General features: G+C 45.3%; 1 protein-coding gene across 7 annotated transcripts in view; it reads left to right on the top strand.

Moving 5' to 3' along the window:
- Positions 1-9664: 9664 nt before the first annotated feature.
- The window catches only part of TMEM131L (transmembrane 131 like), a 171282-nt gene continuing 159445 nt past the window's right edge, over positions 9665-21501 (top strand). For 2 of the 7 annotated variants that reach the window (XM_073805479.1, XM_019926633.3), the window contains exons 1-3: positions 9666-9851; positions 10518-10588; positions 19643-19686. In XM_073805479.1, the coding sequence (XP_073661580.1) occupies positions 9728-9851; positions 10518-10588; positions 19643-19686 (239 nt within the window). In that variant the 5' untranslated portion in view covers positions 9666-9727. Of the gene's footprint in view, positions 9852-10517; positions 10589-19642; positions 19687-21501 lie in introns of all 7 variants that reach the window. The other 5 variants (XM_073805480.1, XM_073805478.1, XM_073805481.1 and 2 more) reach the window with 3 other exon arrangements.

The raw sequence follows: 21501 nt of genomic DNA, 5'->3' as shown, positions 1-21501 counted from the left end.
AAAAAAATTTCAGGACTGGAATGATCTTTAACACAGAGCAAAAATAATTTCCAAGGGGAGCGGAAGGGGGTCATTTCTTCAAATCTATTGGGCTGGCTCGGAAGAATTTGCCTACACACTGGCGGGAAAAACTCGATTGCCATTTAGCAAAACTGCCAGTACCGCTCTAGTCTAGACCCTGCTTTCCTCACACACAGGTGATTGCCAAAGTCTCTTAACCAATTCGCCAACCTTCCACTCCCCGGGTCATTTACCCGCAGCTCCCGGTTTAAAGCGCTCACAGAGGAAACAGGGCCGCGGGAGGGACCAAGGGCGCAGCCCCCTGAGACCGAACCTGTCTCCCGAGCCCTAGACGGTGTGCTTTCTCCGTCGTGCGCCTCTCACTACTTTCTGGGAAGCCAGGTGTCTCCGAAGAGCCGCCGGCTGACGTTGGAGGCTTTTTCTCCGGTCCTCTGGCTGCAGCTCCTGCAGCTGCGGTGCGAGGCTCACCCCCAGCTGTGTGTGATTCTGCCCTTGGCCTCAGAGCTGTGCCCCAGTTAGGGATGCACCGGCCGGCTTGCTCAGGTTGCTTGCCCTGCCTTTTGTTTGCCTGCTGCTTGGTTTCTAGGGCTGCTCCCCTGCGCTGCCAGGCGGTCAGGGTACGGCGAGGGTGGCGAGGTGCGGCGAACTGAGTTTGCGCGCAGTGGAGACCCCTGATCGCTTGTGTGCCTCTTCTTTCCCGAGGGAGGTGTGTGGGAGGTCTGAGTTTAGCAGGACGTGGAATCGTTGTGCCCTGTGAGCGTGTATTGTTTGATCATGCAGATCAGATCTTAATCGAGATGTTCCTTTCCCAATGGCTGGGCAGTTTTATTTTGCAGTTGGAGGGAAAATAAGGAAGCCCTATATTGCCTTGCCCGCCTGGGAATTGAAACACATGTCTAAATAAAAGAACTGAAGTGGAGACTTTTCACAACATGAGGGCATTCTGTTCATGTGGGCCTGGCATTAACGTTGACTCGGTAGAAGCATCGTCTGGGCCATCAACCTGAGCTTCTCTCCTGCTGTGATCCTACAAACTCTTCGGGCTGACCTCCTTCAAGTTCTCATTTTGTTTTTCTTAATACAGGAAACGGCAACAACAAAACAACATGTGCCAGGCACTCTTCTGCAGGCTTATATATATGACCTCATTTTTCTGCCACAACTTATGAGGTAGATGATTATTATCTCCATTTTACAGGTGAGAAACTAAGGCACAGAGCGGTTAGGTAACTTGCCCAGCCCCCCAGACAGGACCCTAGATTCTGCTGACTGTATCCTTAGCCAGTGGCTGGAGCCTGGCAGTACAGGTCCGAAGAAACGGCAAGAACAATCCCCCTTATCACGTCAGAACCATAACATCTGGCTCCCCGCTGCTGACCTGGCAGCTTTTTATTTGAACTTTAAGTGCCAAACTTAACATGATTGTAATCTGAAAGCACGCAGTTTCAGGAAGCTGTGAAGTTGCTTTACTCAGTGGATTTTGGAATAGTAAGAAATGATGAATAAAAAAAATGCAGGCTTCCTGCTCTCAAGCCATCAGGTCTGGGCAGAAAATCATTCAACGCAGGACATGGAAAGGACCTTAGAGGTCACATCATTTTATGGCTTCATTTTATAGTCAAGAGAAAAGGCCCAGGGAGGTGAAGTGCCTTGTTCAAGGTCGTGAAACGCATTTTCCAAAATTTCAGTTAGATTGTTTAGATGGGTAAGTCAGATAAGTGTTGTTGAAATGCTACTATTAGAATCCTATCTACTAATGGAACTTGATAGATGATATTAGTTTGGGGAGCTTCTACAGCAATATGTAGAAGTTCATATGACTTAATTCAGGGTTACCTCACCTAGACAGACCCATTTCCAATACTAAGCATGCCATTTTTTCTGGAACCATGACACATTCAGTGACCAGAAATTGGTTGTACAGTATTGACATCCTCTTAAAGAGAATTTCTTAGTTTTCTTGGTGCCATAATGGCCTTTATTCAGTGTTTCCAATTTCCATGTGCTTTCTATACATTTCTAATGATCACCATTACATCACTGTCCATTCACATGAGAGTAAAGGCGGTATTGCTCTGGTGGTGAAGAATGTGGATTCCAGAGACAGACAGCCTGGGTTTGAATTTCAGCTCTGCACCTTATTGCTTTATGATCTGTGCCTCAATTTCTCCATCTGTAAATTAGGGCTAATAATAGTACCTACACCCCATATGTTTGCTGGAAGGATTAAATGACTTAATATAAGCAGAGCTCTTAGGATAGGGCTTGACATGACATAAGCAATATATGAAGGTTATCATTATTTCTAGAAGAGGAAGCTGAATTACAATGGAATCACTTTAGACTGTTAAATGGAGCTGAAAAAGTGCTTACTATTTCTGCTTCCCAGACTAAGGCTGGGCTTTGTTTTATAGCTTAAGTGGGATCTTAAAAAAAGCAGTTTTTCCAAGATCATCTAACAAGAAATTGACTCAATTTACAGAATTGCAATTCTTGCCAACCTTCTGAATGAAATCTACTTCTATATCTTTTCCAATAACAAATAAGAAAGAAAGAAAGAAATGAAGGAAGAGAAAAATAAATTCTCCTCTTTGGTCTACATTTTGAACTCCCAAGTAGAACATTTTAATAGCAAGTATAAACAAATCAGTTAATGGAGTCACTATTTTAGAAGTTTACACAAATAACTTTCTCAAATAGACTGTAAGCTACTATGTACACAAATCAGTAAAGGGACAAGATCTGTATGTCCGAAAGTGTGGAGACTCAAAAGAAAAATGACAGATTTTACTGAATTTCACATTGACCTTAATTTATCACCTGGACATTGTACAGATGGGGTATGGTTTGTAGCTATTTGTGAAATCGTAACTTATTCTTAATCATTGTAGCTGGGCCTTCATAGACTTTTCTAACCTTCCTACAAGCATCCTAAAATAAATAGAATTGAAACATGGGGGAAAAAATGGAAGTTTCCAAGTGAGTTCTTGCTTTTTTATCTTTGGAGACAGTATGGTGCAGTAGAATTAGAGTCCAATTTTAACTCCAGATTAACAATCTACCCTGTCAATTTCAGTTTCTAACATGTAAAATAAGGACAATAAGGCTAATCCCATTGCGTTTTTGCCAGGTTTACATAAGACACGAATGTAAAGTGAGTGCCCAGTGACAGTTCTCCCTTCTCTTTAGACATAAGAAATAATACTTTGTTCTGGAGAGAGCGTGGAGAAAAGGAAACCTTCCTACACTGTTGGTGCAGCCACTGTGGAAAACAGTACGGAGGTTCCTCAGAAAACTAAAAATAGAGTTACCATATGATCCAACAATCCCATTCCTGGGTATATATCCAGACAAAACTGTAATTCAAAAAAATACATGCACCCCTATGTTCATAGCAGCACTATTCACAATAGCCAAGACATGGAAACAAACTAAATGTCCATCAACAGATGAATGGGTAAAGAAGATGTGGTACATGTATACAATGGAATACTACACAACAGTAAAAAAGCATGAAGTAATGCCATTTGCAGCAACATGGATGAACCTAGAGATTAACATACTAAGTGAAGTAAGTCAGAGAAAGACAAATATCATATGATATTACTTATATGTGAAATCTAAAATATGACACAAATGAACTTAACGACGGAACAGAAATAGACTCACAAGACATAGAGAACAGACTTGTGGTTGCCAAGGGGACGTGGGGGAGGGATGGAGTGGGAGTTTGGGATTAGAAGATGCAAACTATTATGTTTAGAATGGATAAACTTCAAGGTCCTACTGTACAGCACAGGGAACTATATTCAATATCCCGTGGTAAATGATAATGGAAAAGAATATGAAAAAAGTGTGTATATATGTATAACTGAGTCACTTTGCTGTACAGCAGAAATTAACACAACACTGTAAATCAACTATACTTCAATTTAAAAAAAAGAAAGAATATTTTGATTAGAAAAAGCTGCCCCCTCTGGGAGGATGCAGCATCATGGGCATGTGGTCTGGCCTGTCAGTGCCCTTGTGGAATCAGAAGGCAGCTCCTCTCACTGCAGGCAGCCTGGAGCCAGGGCCAGCTTGGTGCATCAGGGCTGGATTTCAGGCCCCGCTTCTCGGGCGCTCCAGGCATGAGCATACATGGCAGCCCAGTGTACGTGATGAGAGGGAGCCAGATGTGTGCTCATCAGGACAGAGAGCTTTCCAGGAAGAGAAAACAGCAAGGGCAAACGTCCTGAGGTGGGGCGGGGGTGGTGGTGGTCAAGCCTGGTGAGCTCGGTGGACACAAAGGCCCCCGGGCTGAAGAGCAGTTATCAAGGGGAAAGCTGTGGAAGATGAGGTCAGAAAGGTGAGCAGGACCAGATCGCGCAGCTCCCTGCAGGACAAGGATAGGAGTTTGGATTGTATTCTAATTGTATGGGAAACCACCGGAGGGTTTCATATTAATACATAATATGAATTCTATGTTAAAAAGGTCATTTTGGCCATTGCACAGCCGACATATATATAAGTGATGAGGGTGGAAGCAGAGAGACCAGTAGAGGGCAATTGGAGGAGTCTACGTGAGCGATGGGGCGCTAGCAGGCTAGTGGTGGAGAAAGAAAGGTGAGGTAAGGGAAATACTCTGGAGCTGAGTGCCTCAGGACTTCCTGAGAGTTTTAAAGGCTGTAAAGGAAAGAGGAATTAAATAGGACTCCTTGGCTTTTGGCTCGAGCAACTGGGTAGATGGTGCTGCCATGGACTGGAGGTTAGGGAGAGTGGGGATTTAACAGGTTTGGATGGGTACAATAAAGAGTTTGGACATGTTATGTCTGAGACGCTTATTAGCCATTCAAGCGGGGATGGCAAGCAGGCAGTTGGATGGATATACGAGTGTGGAACTTTAGGTTCGGGCCAAAGTTCTAAACTTGAGACTCGTCGGCTTATAGATAATATTTAAATATACTGGGGCTGGATGAATTCAGAGAGAGAGAGAGAGAATATCCAGGACCAAGCCCTGGGATCCTCTTACTTTCAAAGGTTTTGCACAGGAAGAAGCAGCTGCAAAGCAGATTGAGGAGGTAGGGACAGATTGAAGGTGGTAGAAAGAGTTGTCTGCTGCACTTGACGGGAGTTCCATTGACACAGACTTACAGTGATGGCCCTGGGGAGAGTAGACTGTCCTCTGGAGAATAAACTAGATTACTAAGTGCTAAACACTTTCTCTGCAGCCCTCTAATCAGTATTTACTTTTGTTGCTTTTATTCATTTAGCGAATTTAGTTGATATAAAATGATACATGATAGGTCTTTTAATTTGCACTTGTAAAACAAACCGAGTATTACTTGCTATTTCCTCTTGTTATATGAGCATTCTGTTAATATCTTTGAGACTGGTTATTGTTAATGATTATGGCTCACTTTCATTTTTGTATTGGTGAAGTTTTTTCTTTCTCTCACTTGCGATTGTTTTTGACAGGAAGTAACAGAAAACTTGACCACAATAAGAAGGGGTTACTTTTGCTTACAAAACAAGATGTTAAAAGGTAGACAATCTAGCAATTCTATAATTCCTCTAGGATCAAGACTTCTGCCTTTCTAGTGCACCATCCTCAGTGGGTAGTTTGTGTCCTCAGGCTTGTCTGAAGGCTGCCAAACCTCTGGGCATCACATCTATATTCCATCAGGAAGAGGAACACGGAGCAAAACTCTTGTACTAGCTGAGTCTATTCGTCTTCATCAGGAAAACAGTAGCTTTCCTTGAAGCCATGCCAGTAGAAGTCTGCTTACATCACAATGACCAGAAGTCGGTCAAATAGCCATGCCAAGTTGCAAAGGTGGCTGGGAAGGTGACTATTTTTTTTTTCACTCATGTATCATTCATTTAATCATAATTAAACACGTAGCAGGACCACACTCGAGGCATCCTGTGTAAATCACATTCTAGCCTCTCTTTAAAAATTGTCTTTATTTTTTTAAAAAGCTATCTAATAAATGTAATCAATTTAATTAACTCTTATTCAGTAAAATTTACCCTTTTTATTGTACAGTTTTATGAGTTTAAAAAAACATGGAGAAAGATGACGATTTTTAACTATGAATACTGGTGCTCCCTCAAATTGCTTGATGTTCCCACGGCAGAAAAGGACAATGGATTAACACAACAGAATAGGACTTCCCAGGCAGTCCGGTGGTTAAGACTTCGTGCTTCCATTGCAGGGGGAAAGGGGTCCATCCCTGGTCGGGGAACTAAGATCTCCCATGCCACATGGCTCGGCCAAAAACAAAAACAAAAACCCAACCAAACAAAAAACCACAACAGAGTAGTTTAAGAAAGGTGTGAATACTTAATTGATGCTTCCAGAGATGAGATGAAATGGAAGAAAGAGTAAGAAGGGTCCCTTTGAGTCAAGGGGGAGGTTTGCATCTCAAGAGTACCTGACCATAATCCCTAGGTTTCTGCCAAGCTCAAAACCCATCCCTTCTGGGCATTTCCTCCCAGGCAAGGATGAGGCTTGCATCCCAGCAATGACGGTGGTGATGATTTGATAAAAGACTTAGTTTTGTTGTCTCTACTGGGGTGAGACCTGAAATGTATGAATAGGTGAGCTAGAAAGCAGCTGTTACCTGTACATTTTCATTAATCATTCCCATTTCCAGCATGTCTGAGTGATAAGAGATGACAGTGAATGGCAATGAATAGGTAATTCAAGTAACTGAACATCAGTGTCAAATTTACCGTACTCATGATAGTCTGGCACGTCCCCACAACGTGAACACAGGGTAATACCATTACTAGCATTTATTGAGCCCCTATCCTGGATGCTTACCCTACAGTATCTCATTTAATCTTTACAACCACCTTGTGACCTGGTGTGTTGAATCTTCTCTGGATTAGATATAAGTGATTTGGGCTTGACCCTTCCCCGTCAACTTTACGTGGGATGTGTCGAGCTATAACTCACATTTATAAACTTGCTTGGTTTTCATCTGTACTCATTAAGAAAAAAAGAACAAGGGTAAAGTAAGTCAAAAGCATGGTCAATATCTTGCATGTTTAAAATAAGTATAGATTTAGTTGATATTAGGAGTGGTTTAAAAAAAAATTACACGCATCTAATTTAAAATTGATATACTCTAGTGAAATATCTCCTGTGTCTCTTCCACCCTTTAATCTTCTGTATATAATTTGCGTATTGAGTTAATTCATGTTTACATTAATTTTCTTCCAGTTAACATTATTTCATACATACTTCTCCATAACTCTGCCACTATAACTTGGATATTTCTCATCCTTTCTGGGCTTCAGTTTCTTCTGTAAAATGAGGCAGTTAGGCTATTACATAATAGCCAAAGTTTTTCCAGCTCTAATAGAATACCTATTATCCACAGGGGAATAATGGAAATACAGCACAAATGACACAGACTCTTCTTTGGAGAACAAATTTACTTCAAAACATGGATGCTACTTAATGGGCCATAACTCTCCTGTTGTTCATGAGTCAGCATGAAAAATACCTCCAGAGAAGGCTAAGTAGGTCAGATTTATCTAAGAAGACAGCTGTGTAATCCTGTATCCCTCTCCAACCTCATGGCACTGCAGATACATGTTTCTGGCTTTTTGAACAACAGTCGAATAGCATTACCAACTTTGTAAAGTTCACAAGACTGCAACTTGAAAAATTAAGCTGGCCTTTAAAAAGCTTCAGTAGAAGATAAAATAGAGCTGTGTTTATATATGGTCCATAGCAATTTTCTTCTATCTTTTAAGCCATTTCCATTGATTCTGAGATACTGGTTGGTGTGAGAAAGACTTTTACTAAAAAGTAAAATAATTTAAAAATTGGTAAAGTTTTGGGTTGTGTCTGTTTATTAAACCTGTTGAATAAAACCTGTTAGGCTGTTGATGTTTGCTTGCTTTCCTTTCTAAGTAGTATGGTCATAAGTGGACTTAAAAATACGTATTGTAAATAAATAGGCCAATGAGAGAACTTTCATGTAGAAACAAACTTTGAAAGTGCAGTTACTGCCGAAGTGGGCTGGGCAAGTATTCTTGTCATAGAAGGCCCCCTTAACACAGTAGAAGAAAGACCTTCAGAGCCCAAGGGGCAAATGCAAACCTAGAGAAGTGAAACTAAGAGAAAAAAGAAGGGACGCGTTGGGATGGGACTGGAGATCCTTGCTAAGGAAAGGTAGATGCTGGCAGGCAACACAGAAAAAAAAGGCAAGGGACAGAGAGAATACTGGAGAGTGGATAATGCAAAGTGCCCTTCTTTTTTTTCACATCGAGGTTTTATATTTGTGCTAATCTTCTTAAATGTTTAGTTCTGGCCAAGCAATTAGGCTATTTAACCTTGTTTAGAGTTATGCCCAGACAGTGTGAGATTGGGTTCACAGTACTGTATTATGTCCTTGGGAAAGAGAGGATCCATAATTGATTTAGTCCTTCTCCGCATCTGCCCTGCTATTCGACCACTGCTTTGCCATTGTCTAGACTCTAAGGCACCAGAAGCAATTAAATAGAGGATCAATGTAAGCAGACAGGTGTGCCACGGTCACTTCCCCTCTTCATTCTACGTGGCTCATATTCTCTGAATTTCATACAAGCTACTGTGGAAGCAGCAAATTAAAAATATCTTAAGATTGCCAGTACTTCCAGGTCGTGCAAATAGATCCCTGAAAAAACCTTGCTCCTGATACCACTGGCAAAGGCATGATATTAACTTAAAAGAGATCTCAGATCTTAGACGTACTTTTTAGTTATAGGCATCAAAAAATGTATTTCCAAGTATCACTTATATTACCCCGTGAATGTCAGAGACAGCAACTCACCACGTCCTTGACCCCAACCAGGTTTCAGAAGAGGCTGACTAAATTTTGCAATAGGAATCCGAAAGGAGTGTGTGCAGGGTCTTTAAAGCTCTAAACCCCCTAGGAAGAGGCTTCCCCACCTGTCACAAACTGGACCGTCTCCACAGAGGGTGCCGGGCCCACCACCGCCACGCGGCGCTGAGGTCAGCCTCTCGCGTCTTGGGAGAGCTCTTTTTAATTCTAAATTACAGACTTTGCAGCCACCGGATATCCTCGCTGCAGAACTGGCAGTAGCCATGTGGCAGCACTCGCCTTTCCTGACAACCACTGCATTATTTCCACTAATACCCTGTCTGGGGCCTCTTGCTGGGCGACTCCTCATTTCCACCTCCCACCGCCGCCCCTGCCCCTGTGGGCCACCCGATCGTGGCCAGCGGGCCCAAACAAAGCGGAAACCACCCCAAAGTTCTTGGCGATAGTGGCCCGGGAGCCCCTCCCGCCAGCTCTCGGCGCCCCTGTCACGCCCGCGGAACGTGCCCGGGCCCCGCAGCCTCGTAGGGGGGTAGCCGCAGGGCGCCGCGGGGCGGGCCCGCAGCCATGTGCTCCGAGCCGGGCGGGGCGGCGGCTGCGGCCTTCGCATTGTCCACGTTCCCCGCGCCCCGCCGCGCTCCGTCCCTCCCTATCTGTGGCGCACACGCGCGGAGCAAGCGTCGCGCCCGAGGCTGGCCTGCAGCAGCAGCTGCGGCGGCGGCGGCGGCGGCGGCGGCGGCGGCGGCGGCGGCGGCGGGGGCGGAGGCGACGCGGCGCGGGGAGGGGCGGGGCAGGCGGCGCGGGGGCGGGCCCGGGGCGAGGAGGCCGGGGCGCCAGCTAGCGAGAGGCAAGCGCGGCGAGCAGCGCAGAGGAGCGCGAGCAGCAGCATGGCGGGGCTCCGACGCCCGCAGCCGGGCTGCTACTGCCTCACCGCCGCGGCCGTGAACCTCCTGCTGGGCGTCTTCCAGGTTCTCCTGCCCTGCTGTCGCCCGGGAGGGGCTCAGGGACAAGGTCAGCCTGGCGCCGCTCGCTGGCTTCCCTCTCCACCCCGCCCCCCCTTTCTTTTGGGGGAACTGCTGAAAGCTATAAGAGGGCGAGGGGAGGAACGGGAAAGGAGGAAGGAAAGCGGTTGCAATTCCGGGCTGGTACCCTTTGCTCACCGCGGCGTCCCCTCCGGCACCCTCCGCTCCCCGCCAACAGAAGGCTGGGAAGTCGCGGGGCTCGGGGACCGCGGCGCGGACCGCTAGCCGCGCGCGCCTCGCAGCCTTTGTGCGCGGGCCCCGGGCGCCCTGGGCGCAGCCCCCGCTTTGTGTGGCGCGCGCTGGGGCCCCGCCGCGGCCCGGCTTCCTGCAGCTTTGTTCCCTGGCCGCCCGGGCCGTGTCCCGCACACGCCCGTCCCAGCTGCTGCGGGATGCGGAGCGCAGGGTCCCGCGGGGTGGCCTCTCCTCTCCGTCCCCCCAGCGCTAGAGCCCCCGAGCCCGCACGTCCGAGGGGCCACCGGCTCGCACCCCGTCCATTGTGTTCCGATCTTCGGCTCGCTCCTCGGGTGGCCTCCGCTTCTAGAAGGGAAGGGAGGCTTGTTTTGGTGAGGCGGGTGCACGGGGGGACAATCGGGAAACAGGAAGCGTTTTTTTCCCGTGCATTAAAAACGCGGTGTGTTTTTTGGTGTTGGTGCAGCGATCGAGCCCTTGCCGAACGTGGTGGAGCTGTGGCAGGCAGAGGAAGGGGAACTCCTGCTGCCCACTCAGGTGAGGACGGGCAGGTGACAGGGCGGCTGCACGGGTGCAAGGGAGGAGAGGCCCGGAGGCCGCCGGCCCCCACGGCGGCACCGGCGCTCGGGCCACTTTGCAAGGCAAATAAACGGTCGGGCCGAGCCTGAACACCTGGCCACGGTGGCCTGCCTGGCCTCCTCCCGTGCCATGTGACAGGGCGTGAGTCACGCCGGCCCCAAGTTCAGGAGGTGGGAGCCGAGGCCACCTCAGCAGGGCCGCTGCCGGCGGCGGCGGTGCAGAGGGGAAGGGCGGGCCCCTCGGCCGCCAGTGGTCCGGGGTGGGCGAGGGACCCGTGCCTGATCTCTGCGTGAGCCGTCCTGTGTGCCTGAGGACCACGGGAGGATGGAATATTGATTTCAGAAATGTTAGAGAGTGGTCCTTGCCGTTAGCGTTAAGTAGCTTCGGGATGAAGATGTGACTTTAAAGGATTGTAATCTTGGGTTTTGTCCAAGTGCCTTTAATTTGTGTTAGAATACACCCTCTTGTTAAGAACTTGAATTTCAGGTTTCGTATCCCCCCCCCCCCGTGTGATGTAATGATTGCATGTGGAAAAATCATTACTAATGATTTGTTGGGAATCTGGCATCATCAGATTTACCGCTTCAATAGAGTATTGCAAAGCCTTTGTGTTTAAGATTTAACTTTTAGGAGAATTTCTCATTGACTGCAGATGTACACATTTAAATATAATGTTGTTGACTGTTTTTCATCAGCGACAGTAGTGACCCCAAATGCATGTTTTGGATGGGTGGGGGAGTGGTTTGAATTGTAAGGGACTACTCAGATTGTGTGCCAGTAATTTTTAAGATGTTCATTACTTCTCACGTTGGTGGCAGCACTTAATTCTATGTTGTCTCTTGTGGCTGTTTAGAAAACAGGATGTGTAGCTATAACTTCACCGGCGAGGCTGTGCAGTTTTACATTTCAGTGTTCTTCCTCGTATGTGGAACATTTAGAGGGCTGGTTTTGAGATATTTGGAATATTCATTTTAACCAGGGCTAATGAATAACAGCTTCAAGGTGGAGAGGTGATTTTTTTTAGAGGAAAAAAGCACTGGACCTTCCCTGAAGGCCAGCAGGCTGAAAGAGACCAGTCCTTGGAGAAAAAGCCCCGTCAGGATGGGGAGTAGATAGTCTGTCCTTCTCTTAAAAGTTTATTCCTAAATAGATTTTTTCCCCCTGATTGTAAAGGGCAGATGTGTAGTGTTACAAAAATGCAGAAAGATGAAAAGAACGAAATAGAAATCACTCAACTCCTGCTGAGAGAACCATGCTGAACATTTGGCATATTGACTTTTCACAAATGCAGTATAGTCATATTTGTGTATATCAGAGTTTTCAGCAGAGATGTTAGTGACGTTTTGGGCTGGAGAATTCTTTATTGTGGGGGGCTGTCCTGGGAGCATCTCTGCCTCTTACCCGCTAGATGCCAGTGGCAGTCACTCCTCCCTCCCCGCAAGTTGTGACAGCTAAAAATGTCTCCAGACCTTGCCAGATGTCCCTGGGGAGCAGAACTGCCCCGGTTGAGAAGCACTGGTGTATATCTATACATTTTTGCATTTTTACTCAATCGTACCCTCTACCTCTTCCTGGTTAGTGTAGGAAGCCAACCCAGACTGAAAGGAAAGGAAAGGAAATGATAGACTTTCATTTGTTACAGCATTAGTCGAAGGCTCAGTCTCTGTGCTCAGAGATGGAAATGTCAAAGCCCCTGATATGATGAATGATTTTACTTATAGGCTCAAAAATGATCTGATGTAAATCTTAATTTCTGGTTTTGTTTATATGTATAATACAGTTTGTTTTGGTAAAAAATGTTAGAATTTTAGAAGCTGTTCTCTGGAATACTCACTATAGAAGCATTTATAACTAAGCTCATTTAATCGAAGCTATAATGAAAGTGAAACTGATATTCAAAATCATTTTCTAAATACTCCATCCATATGTGTATTTTTTAGAGACTGTTTTACCGTACATGTACCTCGGTGGGGGTGAGGATAGATATAGGTCTGTCTGTCTATATTTATCTAAGCTGCATATCTATCTAAACTGCACGTGTGTGTGTGTGTGTGTGTGTGTGTGTGTGTGTGTGTGTGTAAACTGCAGAGAGTTCTGAAGAGAGTTATTTTTAGGGAATTCTTTTCAAAGTATTTTGAATTTTTTCAGAAAAAGTTCCTTCATGTGTGTCAGGGAGTCTGTTGAAAAGAGAATATTTATAGGTGTTATGTAAATTTGCGGGTTTTCTGCCTACTTTGTAAGTTGGGTTCCTTTCAGGAAGACTTAAAAGATGGCTTCAGAAGCGAAGATTTGTCAATGATCAGTGAAACAGGAGCGTCCGAAGATGTGGCATTAAAAAATTGAATACTAACATTTATACAGTTATCTATTTTGGGCATGTTTTCTATAGATTGGGCCTTTTTCTTTTCTTTTCTTTTTTTTTTTTTTGCGGTACGCGGGCCTCTCACTTTTGTGGCCTCTCCCGTTGCAGAGCACAGGCTCTGGACGCGCAGGCTCAGCGGCCATGGCTCACGGGCCCAGCTGCTCTGCAGCATGTGGGATCTTCCCGGACCGGGGCACGAACCGTGTCCCCTGCATCGGCAGGCGGACTCTCAACCACTGCGCCACCAGGGAAGCCCTCTTTTTCTTTTTTTAATGGGTCTCTTAAGTGACCAAGAACTTGAATAATGCATCATTAGTAAAAACAGATATAATAATTGAATTGTTATAAACTGCCAGCCTTATAAATCCCTCTGGCTGGGCTTCCAGGATTTGACTCAGGGCTCCATCGCTTTCCACCTCTCTGTCCTTGGTTTCTTCATCTGCAAAATGGGGTTAATAGTGGTGCCAATCTCAGAGGATTTTGTGAGGATTGAGTGCCTTGAAGTTAGTAAGCGCTTAATATAGGTTACCTGTTTTTTTGACAGTATCTCATCTGACCCCTAGATTTGGTCCCTGGAGAGCGTGGAACAGCTTTTCTGCTTTGAAGGGGCTGAACTAGTGCAGATAACTCAGTACTAGCACATGCCCAGCAGTTGCATAGATAAGTTACATTATTCATACCTTTTTGTTATACACTCTTTTATGTTGTAAAATGTTTTGGTCTAAGAACATTAAAACTTGATCCATGGTGATAATGAGAAGGAAGAAAAAAACATGTAATTTTATTCTTAGATTTACGGGATTTTTCTTCTCTGACTCTACTTCATTCATGCTTCACCGCACTGACTCCAGAGTGGTGATGTTATAGAAGCCAAACAAATGTTTTCGTCAAATGTTTTATTGGCAAGAAGTGATTGTCTGTGTGCAAGGTACTGCTTTGTGCACCTTCTTCCTCCGCCTTCAAGGTCAGAAACTTCCATGACCCCCTGTGGCCCTCGGGGCCTTTTGCAGTGTGACCTTGTCTGCAGCTCCGCTCAGTCCTCTGGGACACTTGCCTGCCCCCTTGACCGTGCAGGCCCAACATGGATCTGTTGAATGAAAGCACAAATGCGATTGCCCTGCTGTTTGTCCGAGATCAGTCCTTCCTGACCCCTAGCTTGGCCGTGGCGCTGTCTCCATTTCTCCTCCCCTTTGAGTTTCTCGAGTGTCTGGATTTTTTCCTTTGTCTTGTGTGTGCCTTGTTGCCCTAACTGGGCTCCCCTTAAGAGGGTTTGGGCATCTACGCTTGGGTGCCCCGTTGTGGCCACGATGTTGTGCATGCATTAGGCCTTCAGGGGTTCTTCCTGGTGGAGGAGAGGCCGTGCTCAGTGTCTTGAACAGTTCCCCTATTCATGAAGTTAGCCACTCCTGAAGATGGCAGGTGGAATGCCTTAGGCGTCGTTCCTATTACTGTTTAATAATCACATTTCTGAATCAGTTCTAGGAGCAAGAAGAGCAATCTACAGTTTGTTCATTTAGTCCATGCAGACTTTACTGGGGTGAGAAGCCTCACTCCTAAGGGCCGTGGTTGGGTTTGGGACGTGGACATCGGTGCCGAGTAGGAGCCGTTCCCTGATGCAGAAGCATGTTGGTCTGGGATGGGATGGTGAGGCTGTGCGATCCTGGCCTTGTTAGTCCATCGAGCAAACAGCTGGCCCGGGCCTGACCCAGATAGGCCCCTGCGGTACAGTGATGAATAAGAATGTTTCTGCCTTGAAAAATCCCGCGTCTTGTTTATTTTGCCCACTTAAGCCTGAGTGTGTAGATATCAGAAATGGGTAGAAAGTGAACCAGGAAGTGGCACAATGAGTATCTCAGGTACCCTGTGAGGTAATAGTCTCTCGCCCCAGGCTGGGAAGCATTGACTAGCATTTGGAAATCTTTTTGTCATAGAAATTTCTTTTTGGTTGAATCAAATTCCACTATTAACATAGAAAAATGAGAACCAACATGGGTTGAATACTACTGGCATTGTTTAGCCCTTTACGAGTCTTAATTCATATTAAGATCCTGAAAGCTATGAAGTATTGTGAGCTGATTTCAGATGAGGAAGTTGAGGCACACAGAGGGTAAGTAACTTGCCCAAGGCGATAAGAACACGCACAGCAGTGGTGGGATTTGAATCCAGGAGGAGTTTAGCTCCAGAGCCCAAGCTTTAGGCCACTTTGCTACTGTCTGAGTTTTAGCACAGTCTGACCAGGAAAGTAGTATGGTGGTGATAAGGTGACTGTGTCTGAGAGAAGTAATTTCATGTTATGTTTTGAATTAGGAAGGTTTGCTTAATGAAATTTTTGTTTTTAATTAATTTATTTATTTTTGGCTGCACTGGGTCTTTGTTGCTGCGCGGGCTTTCTCTAGTTGTGGCGAGAGGGGGCTACTGTTCACTGCAGTGCACGGGCTTCTCTGCGGTGGCTTCTCTTGTTGCAGAGCACGGACTCTAGGCGCGCGGGCTTCAGTAGTTGTGGAACATGAGTTTAGTTGCTCCGCGGCATGAGGGATCTTCCCAGACCAGGGCTCGAACCCGTGTCCCCTGCATCGGCAGGCGGATTCTTAACCACTGCGCCGCCAGAGAAGTCCAAATGAAGTTTTAAAAATAGTTATATCTGGGCTTCCCTGGCGGCGCAGTGGTTGAGAGTCCGCCTGCTGATGTAGGGGACACGGGTTCGTGCCCCGTTCCGGGAAGATCCCACGTGCCGCGGAGCGGCTGGGCCCGTGAGCCATGGCCCCTGAGCCTGCGCGTCCGGAGCCTATGCTCCACAACGGGAGAGGCCACAACAGTGAGAGGCCCGTGTAAAAAGTTATATCTACTGGTATTTAACATATTTTTATTGGAAAAATTTTTATTGAGCTATTATTCACATAAAGTATTATATTAATTTCAGGTGTACAGCATAATAATTCTGTGTTTGGAGCTTTGCAAAATAATCACCACAATAAGTCTAGTTAAGATCCATTACCATACAGAGTTACAAAAATTTTTTTTCTAGTGATGAGAAGTTTTAAGATTTACTCTCAAAAAAAAAAGATCTACTCTCATAGCAAATTTCAAATAATGCAGTACAGTATTATTAACTGTAGTCACCATGCTGCATATTGCATCCCCCATGCCTTATTTATTTTATAAATGGAAGTTGGTACATTCTGACACCCTTCATCCATTTTGCCCACTCCCCACCTCTGCCTCTGGGAACTACCAATCTGTTCTCTGTATCTGTGGACTTGGTGTTCTGTTCTGTTTTGTTTTGTTTAAGATTCCACAAGTAAGTGAGGTCATATGGTATTTGTCTTTCTCTGTGTGACTTATTTCACTTAGCATAATGCCCTCCGAGTCTATTCATGTTGTCACAGATGGCAAGATTTCATTCTTTTTTATAGCTGAGTAATATTCCAGTGTACATACATATCACATCTTCTTTATCCATTCATCTATCAGTGGACACTTAGGTTGCTTCTGTGTGTTGGCTATTATAAATAATGCTGCAGTGAACATAGGTGTATATATATCTTTTCAAGTTAGTGTTTCAGGTTTCTTTGGATAAATACCCAGAGGTGGAATTGCTGGGTCATATGGTAGTTCTATTTTTAATTTTTTGAGGAACCTCTGTACTGTTTGCTATAGGGGCTGCCCCAGATTACAATCCCACCAGCAGTGCAGTGAGGGCTGCCTTTTCTCCACATCCTTACCGACCTTTGTTATCTTTTGTCTTTTTGATGATAGCCATGTCACAGGTGTGGGGCGATACCCACTAGTATTTACGAAACACCTAGACTGTGCTTAGCCCAGCAGACGTTTATGGAGCGTGTACTGTGGGCTGAGCACTGTTTTAAGTACTGGGGATGTCATGGGAACCAAAAAAAGAAAATCTCTGCCCTTGTGGAGCTGGCAGTTTAGTGGAGGCATATAGATAATAAGTAAGAAATAGAGTAAGTGATAAGTTATGCAGTTTGTTAGAAGGGCATCAATGCTATATGGTGGCAGATTGGAGGAAGATTTGGGTGATGGGAGTTTTACTTCAAGAGGTCAAGGTAGGTCTCTTTGAGGGGGCCTGTATTTGGTATTTGAGACAGCCCCTGAAAGCTGTGAGAGAATTAGAATAGCTAGCAAGGTCCGGAGGGACTGCCAAGAGGGAGTGGGGAGAAATTATGGGGTTTGGTCCCCGCCCTTTGAGAGCTCGGTGTTGTTGGGGAAATAAAGCTGGATCCAAGTGCTGAAATGTAGGAACGGAGAGGAGGGAGAGAGGAGCAGTGTGTATTGGAGGGTCTGTTAAGGCTTTGGGGAGGGAGTGGCCGCTTAGAGACCTGCATTAGCCCAGAGCCTCACAGGGGAGGTGTGTTTTATGCTTTGAATGGGAGCCAGAGCCCTGCTGAAGTGTGGCTGTAGAGATTGGGATGGGTGTCTCAAGGTCAAGTGACGGTTGCTCAATTCCAGGTTCAGGAGCTTGGAGGTTGGTTCTTGAGCAGAGATTAACACGGTGACCTTGACTGCTGGGTCCGTAAGTAAGGACTGATGTTGAAAAAGATTGGTCTCACAGTGGCACACAGGCTGGGTTGAAGGCAGCAATCTTTAAAAAAAAATTTTTTTTAATTGGGATGTAATTGATGTACAATATTAGATAAATTTTGGGCGTACAACATAGTGATTCACAACTTTTAAAGGTTACCTCCATTTATAGTTATTATAAAATATTGGCTATATTCCCTGTACTGTGCAGTATATCTTTGTAGCTTATTTATTTTATACACAGTAGTTTGTGTCTCTTAGTCCCCTACCCGTATCTCGCCTCTCCCCCTGGTGACTACTAGTTTGTTCTCTATGTCGGTAAGTCTGTTTCTTTTTTGTTTCATTCACTAATTTGGTGTATTTTTTTAGATTCCCCATGTAAGTGATATAATATAGTATTTGTTTTTCTCTGTCTGATTTATTTCATTAAGAATAATACCCTCCAGGTCTATCCATGTTGCTGCAAATGGCAAAATTTCATTCTTTTTATGGCTGAGTAGTAGTCCAGTGTGTGTGTGTGTGTGTGTGTGTGTGTGTGTGTGTGTGTGTGTGTGTGTCTGTGTGTGTGTGGGGTGTGTGGGGTGTGTGTGTGTATATCACATCTTCTTTATCAGCTCATCTGTTGATGGGTACTTGGGCTGCGTCCGTATCTTGGCTACTGGGAATAGTGCTGCTGTGACCATTGGGGTGCATGTATCTTTTCGATTTAGTGTTCTTGTTTTTTTTTCAGATATATACCCAGGAGTGGAATTGCTAGGTCATATGGTAGCTCTATTTTAGTTTTTTTGAGAAACCTCTATACTGTTTTCCACCGTGGCTGCACCAGTTTACATTCCTGCCAGCAGTGGATGAGGGTTCCCTTTTCTCCACCTCCTGGAAAGGCGGCCGTCTTAAACAGAGTGAAAAGCCCATCAGCAGTGGTAGTGCAGGCCTGGGGTGCTGTTGGCTTGGGCCGATTTGCCGGCAGGAGGGATGGAGAAGGACAGGTCTGAGCTGTATTTCTGATGAGTGGGTAGATCTCCATGCTTGGAGGTGACAGCAGGAGAGCAGTGTAGGACGACCCTCAGGTTTGCCCAGGGGCAGGGAGTGTGACAGCCTCTTCGACACAAGGGGGCCCTTCCCTTGGCAGGGACCCCTGGCGTTGAGAAGTCTGGTGTCGTTGTTTCTGGGGAGACAGTGCGTATAGCCTGGAGGTGTTTGGCGGTGGGGCCGCAGCTGTGGGTTAAGTGGTCCTGCACGTACTGTGGGGTCTGACCTAACCTGCCCGAGCCTTGGCTCCTGTGGGAAGGTTGGTGTTTATCTCCATGTGTGATGGTGTGAGAAGCTGGGGCTGCAGGTAGGGATTGGGGCCCTGTGGCTCCAAGAATGGGTTAACAGTCAGAGGGCGTTAGTGAAGCGGGGTCTGGGCCCAGGAGGATGGGGGTCAGGGCGACCAGGAGAGCCTCGGGCTGGGGGCGCTGGAGGCACGGGAAGGGTGGGTGCTTCCGCAGCCAGCGGTGCAGCTTCGGGAGAGGATAGAGCCGTGCCAAGAGCACGGGTGCCGGGCAAGCGCCGAGGCGGCGTTTAATTGGATCGGCCCTTTTGCTTCTGTTGCAAACACCTTCTCTTTTTACCCACCTGGTATTTGGCTTCTGGTCACAGTGTGGCATGGTAGGTCTTAGAGAAGATTTTGGAAGTGCATTTGAGTGAGATATTTATGCCACTTCTAAGTCAAAATCTATCAGGTGCTCATTTAGGGGATTCTTGATGTTTGGGGATTTTAATCATCGTTAAATTTTATCTTGTGCGATTAACCGTAAACACCAAAAAAAGACTCTTGGAGAGAGGAGTGATGTCAAACCAATTTTGAGACTGTTTTGGTGGCGATTTTAAACAGGTAGGATGTTTACTTACAGTGAACATCTAAGGGATCACTTGGGAGTTTCTGGCTTTCAGTGGTGCCATTCTAGTGTCATTGTGTTTTCAAAAAGTATTTATTGAGTGCCTGCTGTGTACCAGGCACTGTTATAGACAAGCTCACCACCCCTGTGGGATTTGAAGAACTGTTTTTGTGTTTTGGGAAATTTTGTGTTTCTTTGAAACAACTGTTAAAGCCTGTTCTCTCTCAATAGGGTGATTCTGAAGACGAAATGGAGGAACAGTCTCGAGAACAGAGGTAAGGAAAAAAATGGGAGCAAATCCACGCTAAGTTTCTCTGCCCACTTTGGATGCTGTCTGAAGTCTTGGGATATGTCTGTGTTTATGTATTTAACATTATCTGTGATATACCTTTCTCTTTGGCATTTGGGGTATCTGTACTCTCTAATAATGAATATGGCTTTGTTTTAAAATAAGGTTGCACAGAAAGCTGTTAAAACACGCCCCCTCTAACTTCACTTTCCCATGGCGTGCATACACCAATCTGTTTACGGACATCTGTTGAGCATCAGCAGTGTGCTGGGTGCTGGACGTAAAACACTGAACGAGACCTGTTTGCGTGTAGTAGGGAAGTGAGACGTTACTGTAAACAAAACAAAATAGTTATGCTTGCAATAGGAACTATCAAGAATCCAGTTGCTGTGGTAGAGGATAAGGAGATGGATAGCATGCTTAGGTGGTTGGAGGTGACGTTTGAGCTGAAGTCTGGAGGCTGTGTGGGAGCAGCCAGGCGGCAAGCAGAGGGAATGGCAGGTGCAAGGGGCCTGTGGTGGGAAACACTGCCGGCAATCCAGGGACGTGGAGAAGGCCAGTGTGGTTTCATAGGATAGTGAGATGAGCTAGGACCTTCGAGGCCATAGTGAGGAGGTTCGGTTTTAATTTCTTGAAGTGTGGGATGAGTTGTTCAAAGAGTTTAAGCAGGGGCCAGCAAATCAAAAGATGTAAGTTACATTTTTTAAGGGAATGCTTTGGTCACGGGGCACTCTTGGTTAGTTGTTGTCAGACTGGGGTATCTGGTCCCTTGGAGGTGCCTGAAGACCCTAAGTGGTACCTGGGCGTGGGGATAACTTCAGAGAATCAGCTTCTAGATCCCCAGCATCCACATATTCTCCTAGAACTGATCTGTCTGAGGTCACAAGTTCTCCTTTTCCACCTCTTCTTTCGCAGTCTCGCTTCTCCACTTTGCCAAACAAAGGCAGACCTCTCTCCGGGCCCCGATCCTGCTTTGTGCTTCATCTTGGGCAAAGGGACAATTTGAAGTGTTGGTATTGGTTAGGAGAAAGTGATTTAATTCTGGATGACGAATTCATTAGTAACTTTGGTGGTTTTCAAATCTTTACTCTCTATAATATTGAAGGAGAATCCAATCTAATTGTCAGTTGTTAGACCATCAAAAAGTGATTTGTGGATAAAATGCTGAGGGAGTGTAGAGCGTATAGGGTCAGTGCTGTAACAAATCTCCTTCCATTCACATCTATTTATGTGAACAAGCTTTCTCAGTGTTTACATTACAAAAAAAAAAAAGAAGGGACAAGGAAAATAAGATTAAATTGATGCTAATTAACCCTGTCTCATTCTAGCAGTAATAGTCGTATAAACCAATTGAGGGGAAAAAGTTCCATAAATCTCATTAAAGGATGCATTTGCAATAAAATTTGAACTCTTATGTTTAATTAACTATCAAAATTTGTAAAATTTGTTAGATCAGTTGTGTGCTAATAAAAATTATGATAATTCAGAAGAAAAAAATTTGACACTTAGACCCTGTGGTCACAGGATATTTAAAAAACCCCTAGATCTCAATTTATACCCATAGTTTTGTTGAAAAAGGCTTTGAACATAAAGCTATATTAGGTTAAAATTCTTTGAGGGAATATCCAGCAATACAGGAATGCCTAGCCATATATTTTTAAAAATGAATAATGATGGATATCATTATATAGTATTCAGATTCCTTTGAATATATTTTAAAAAGTGAGTTTTATTAAAAATGCCAATATTTATAATAGGCCAGAAATTGCATTCTTTGCAAACATTCAAATTCATAGTATAA

This window comes from Tursiops truncatus, chromosome 5 (assembly GCF_011762595.2).
Source record: "Tursiops truncatus isolate mTurTru1 chromosome 5, mTurTru1.mat.Y, whole genome shotgun sequence".
Classification (NCBI taxonomy): Eukaryota; Metazoa; Chordata; class Mammalia; order Artiodactyla; family Delphinidae; genus Tursiops; species Tursiops truncatus.
The sequence above is the reverse complement of the archived record's forward strand: the minus strand, read 5'-3'. Positions and strand labels throughout refer to the sequence as shown.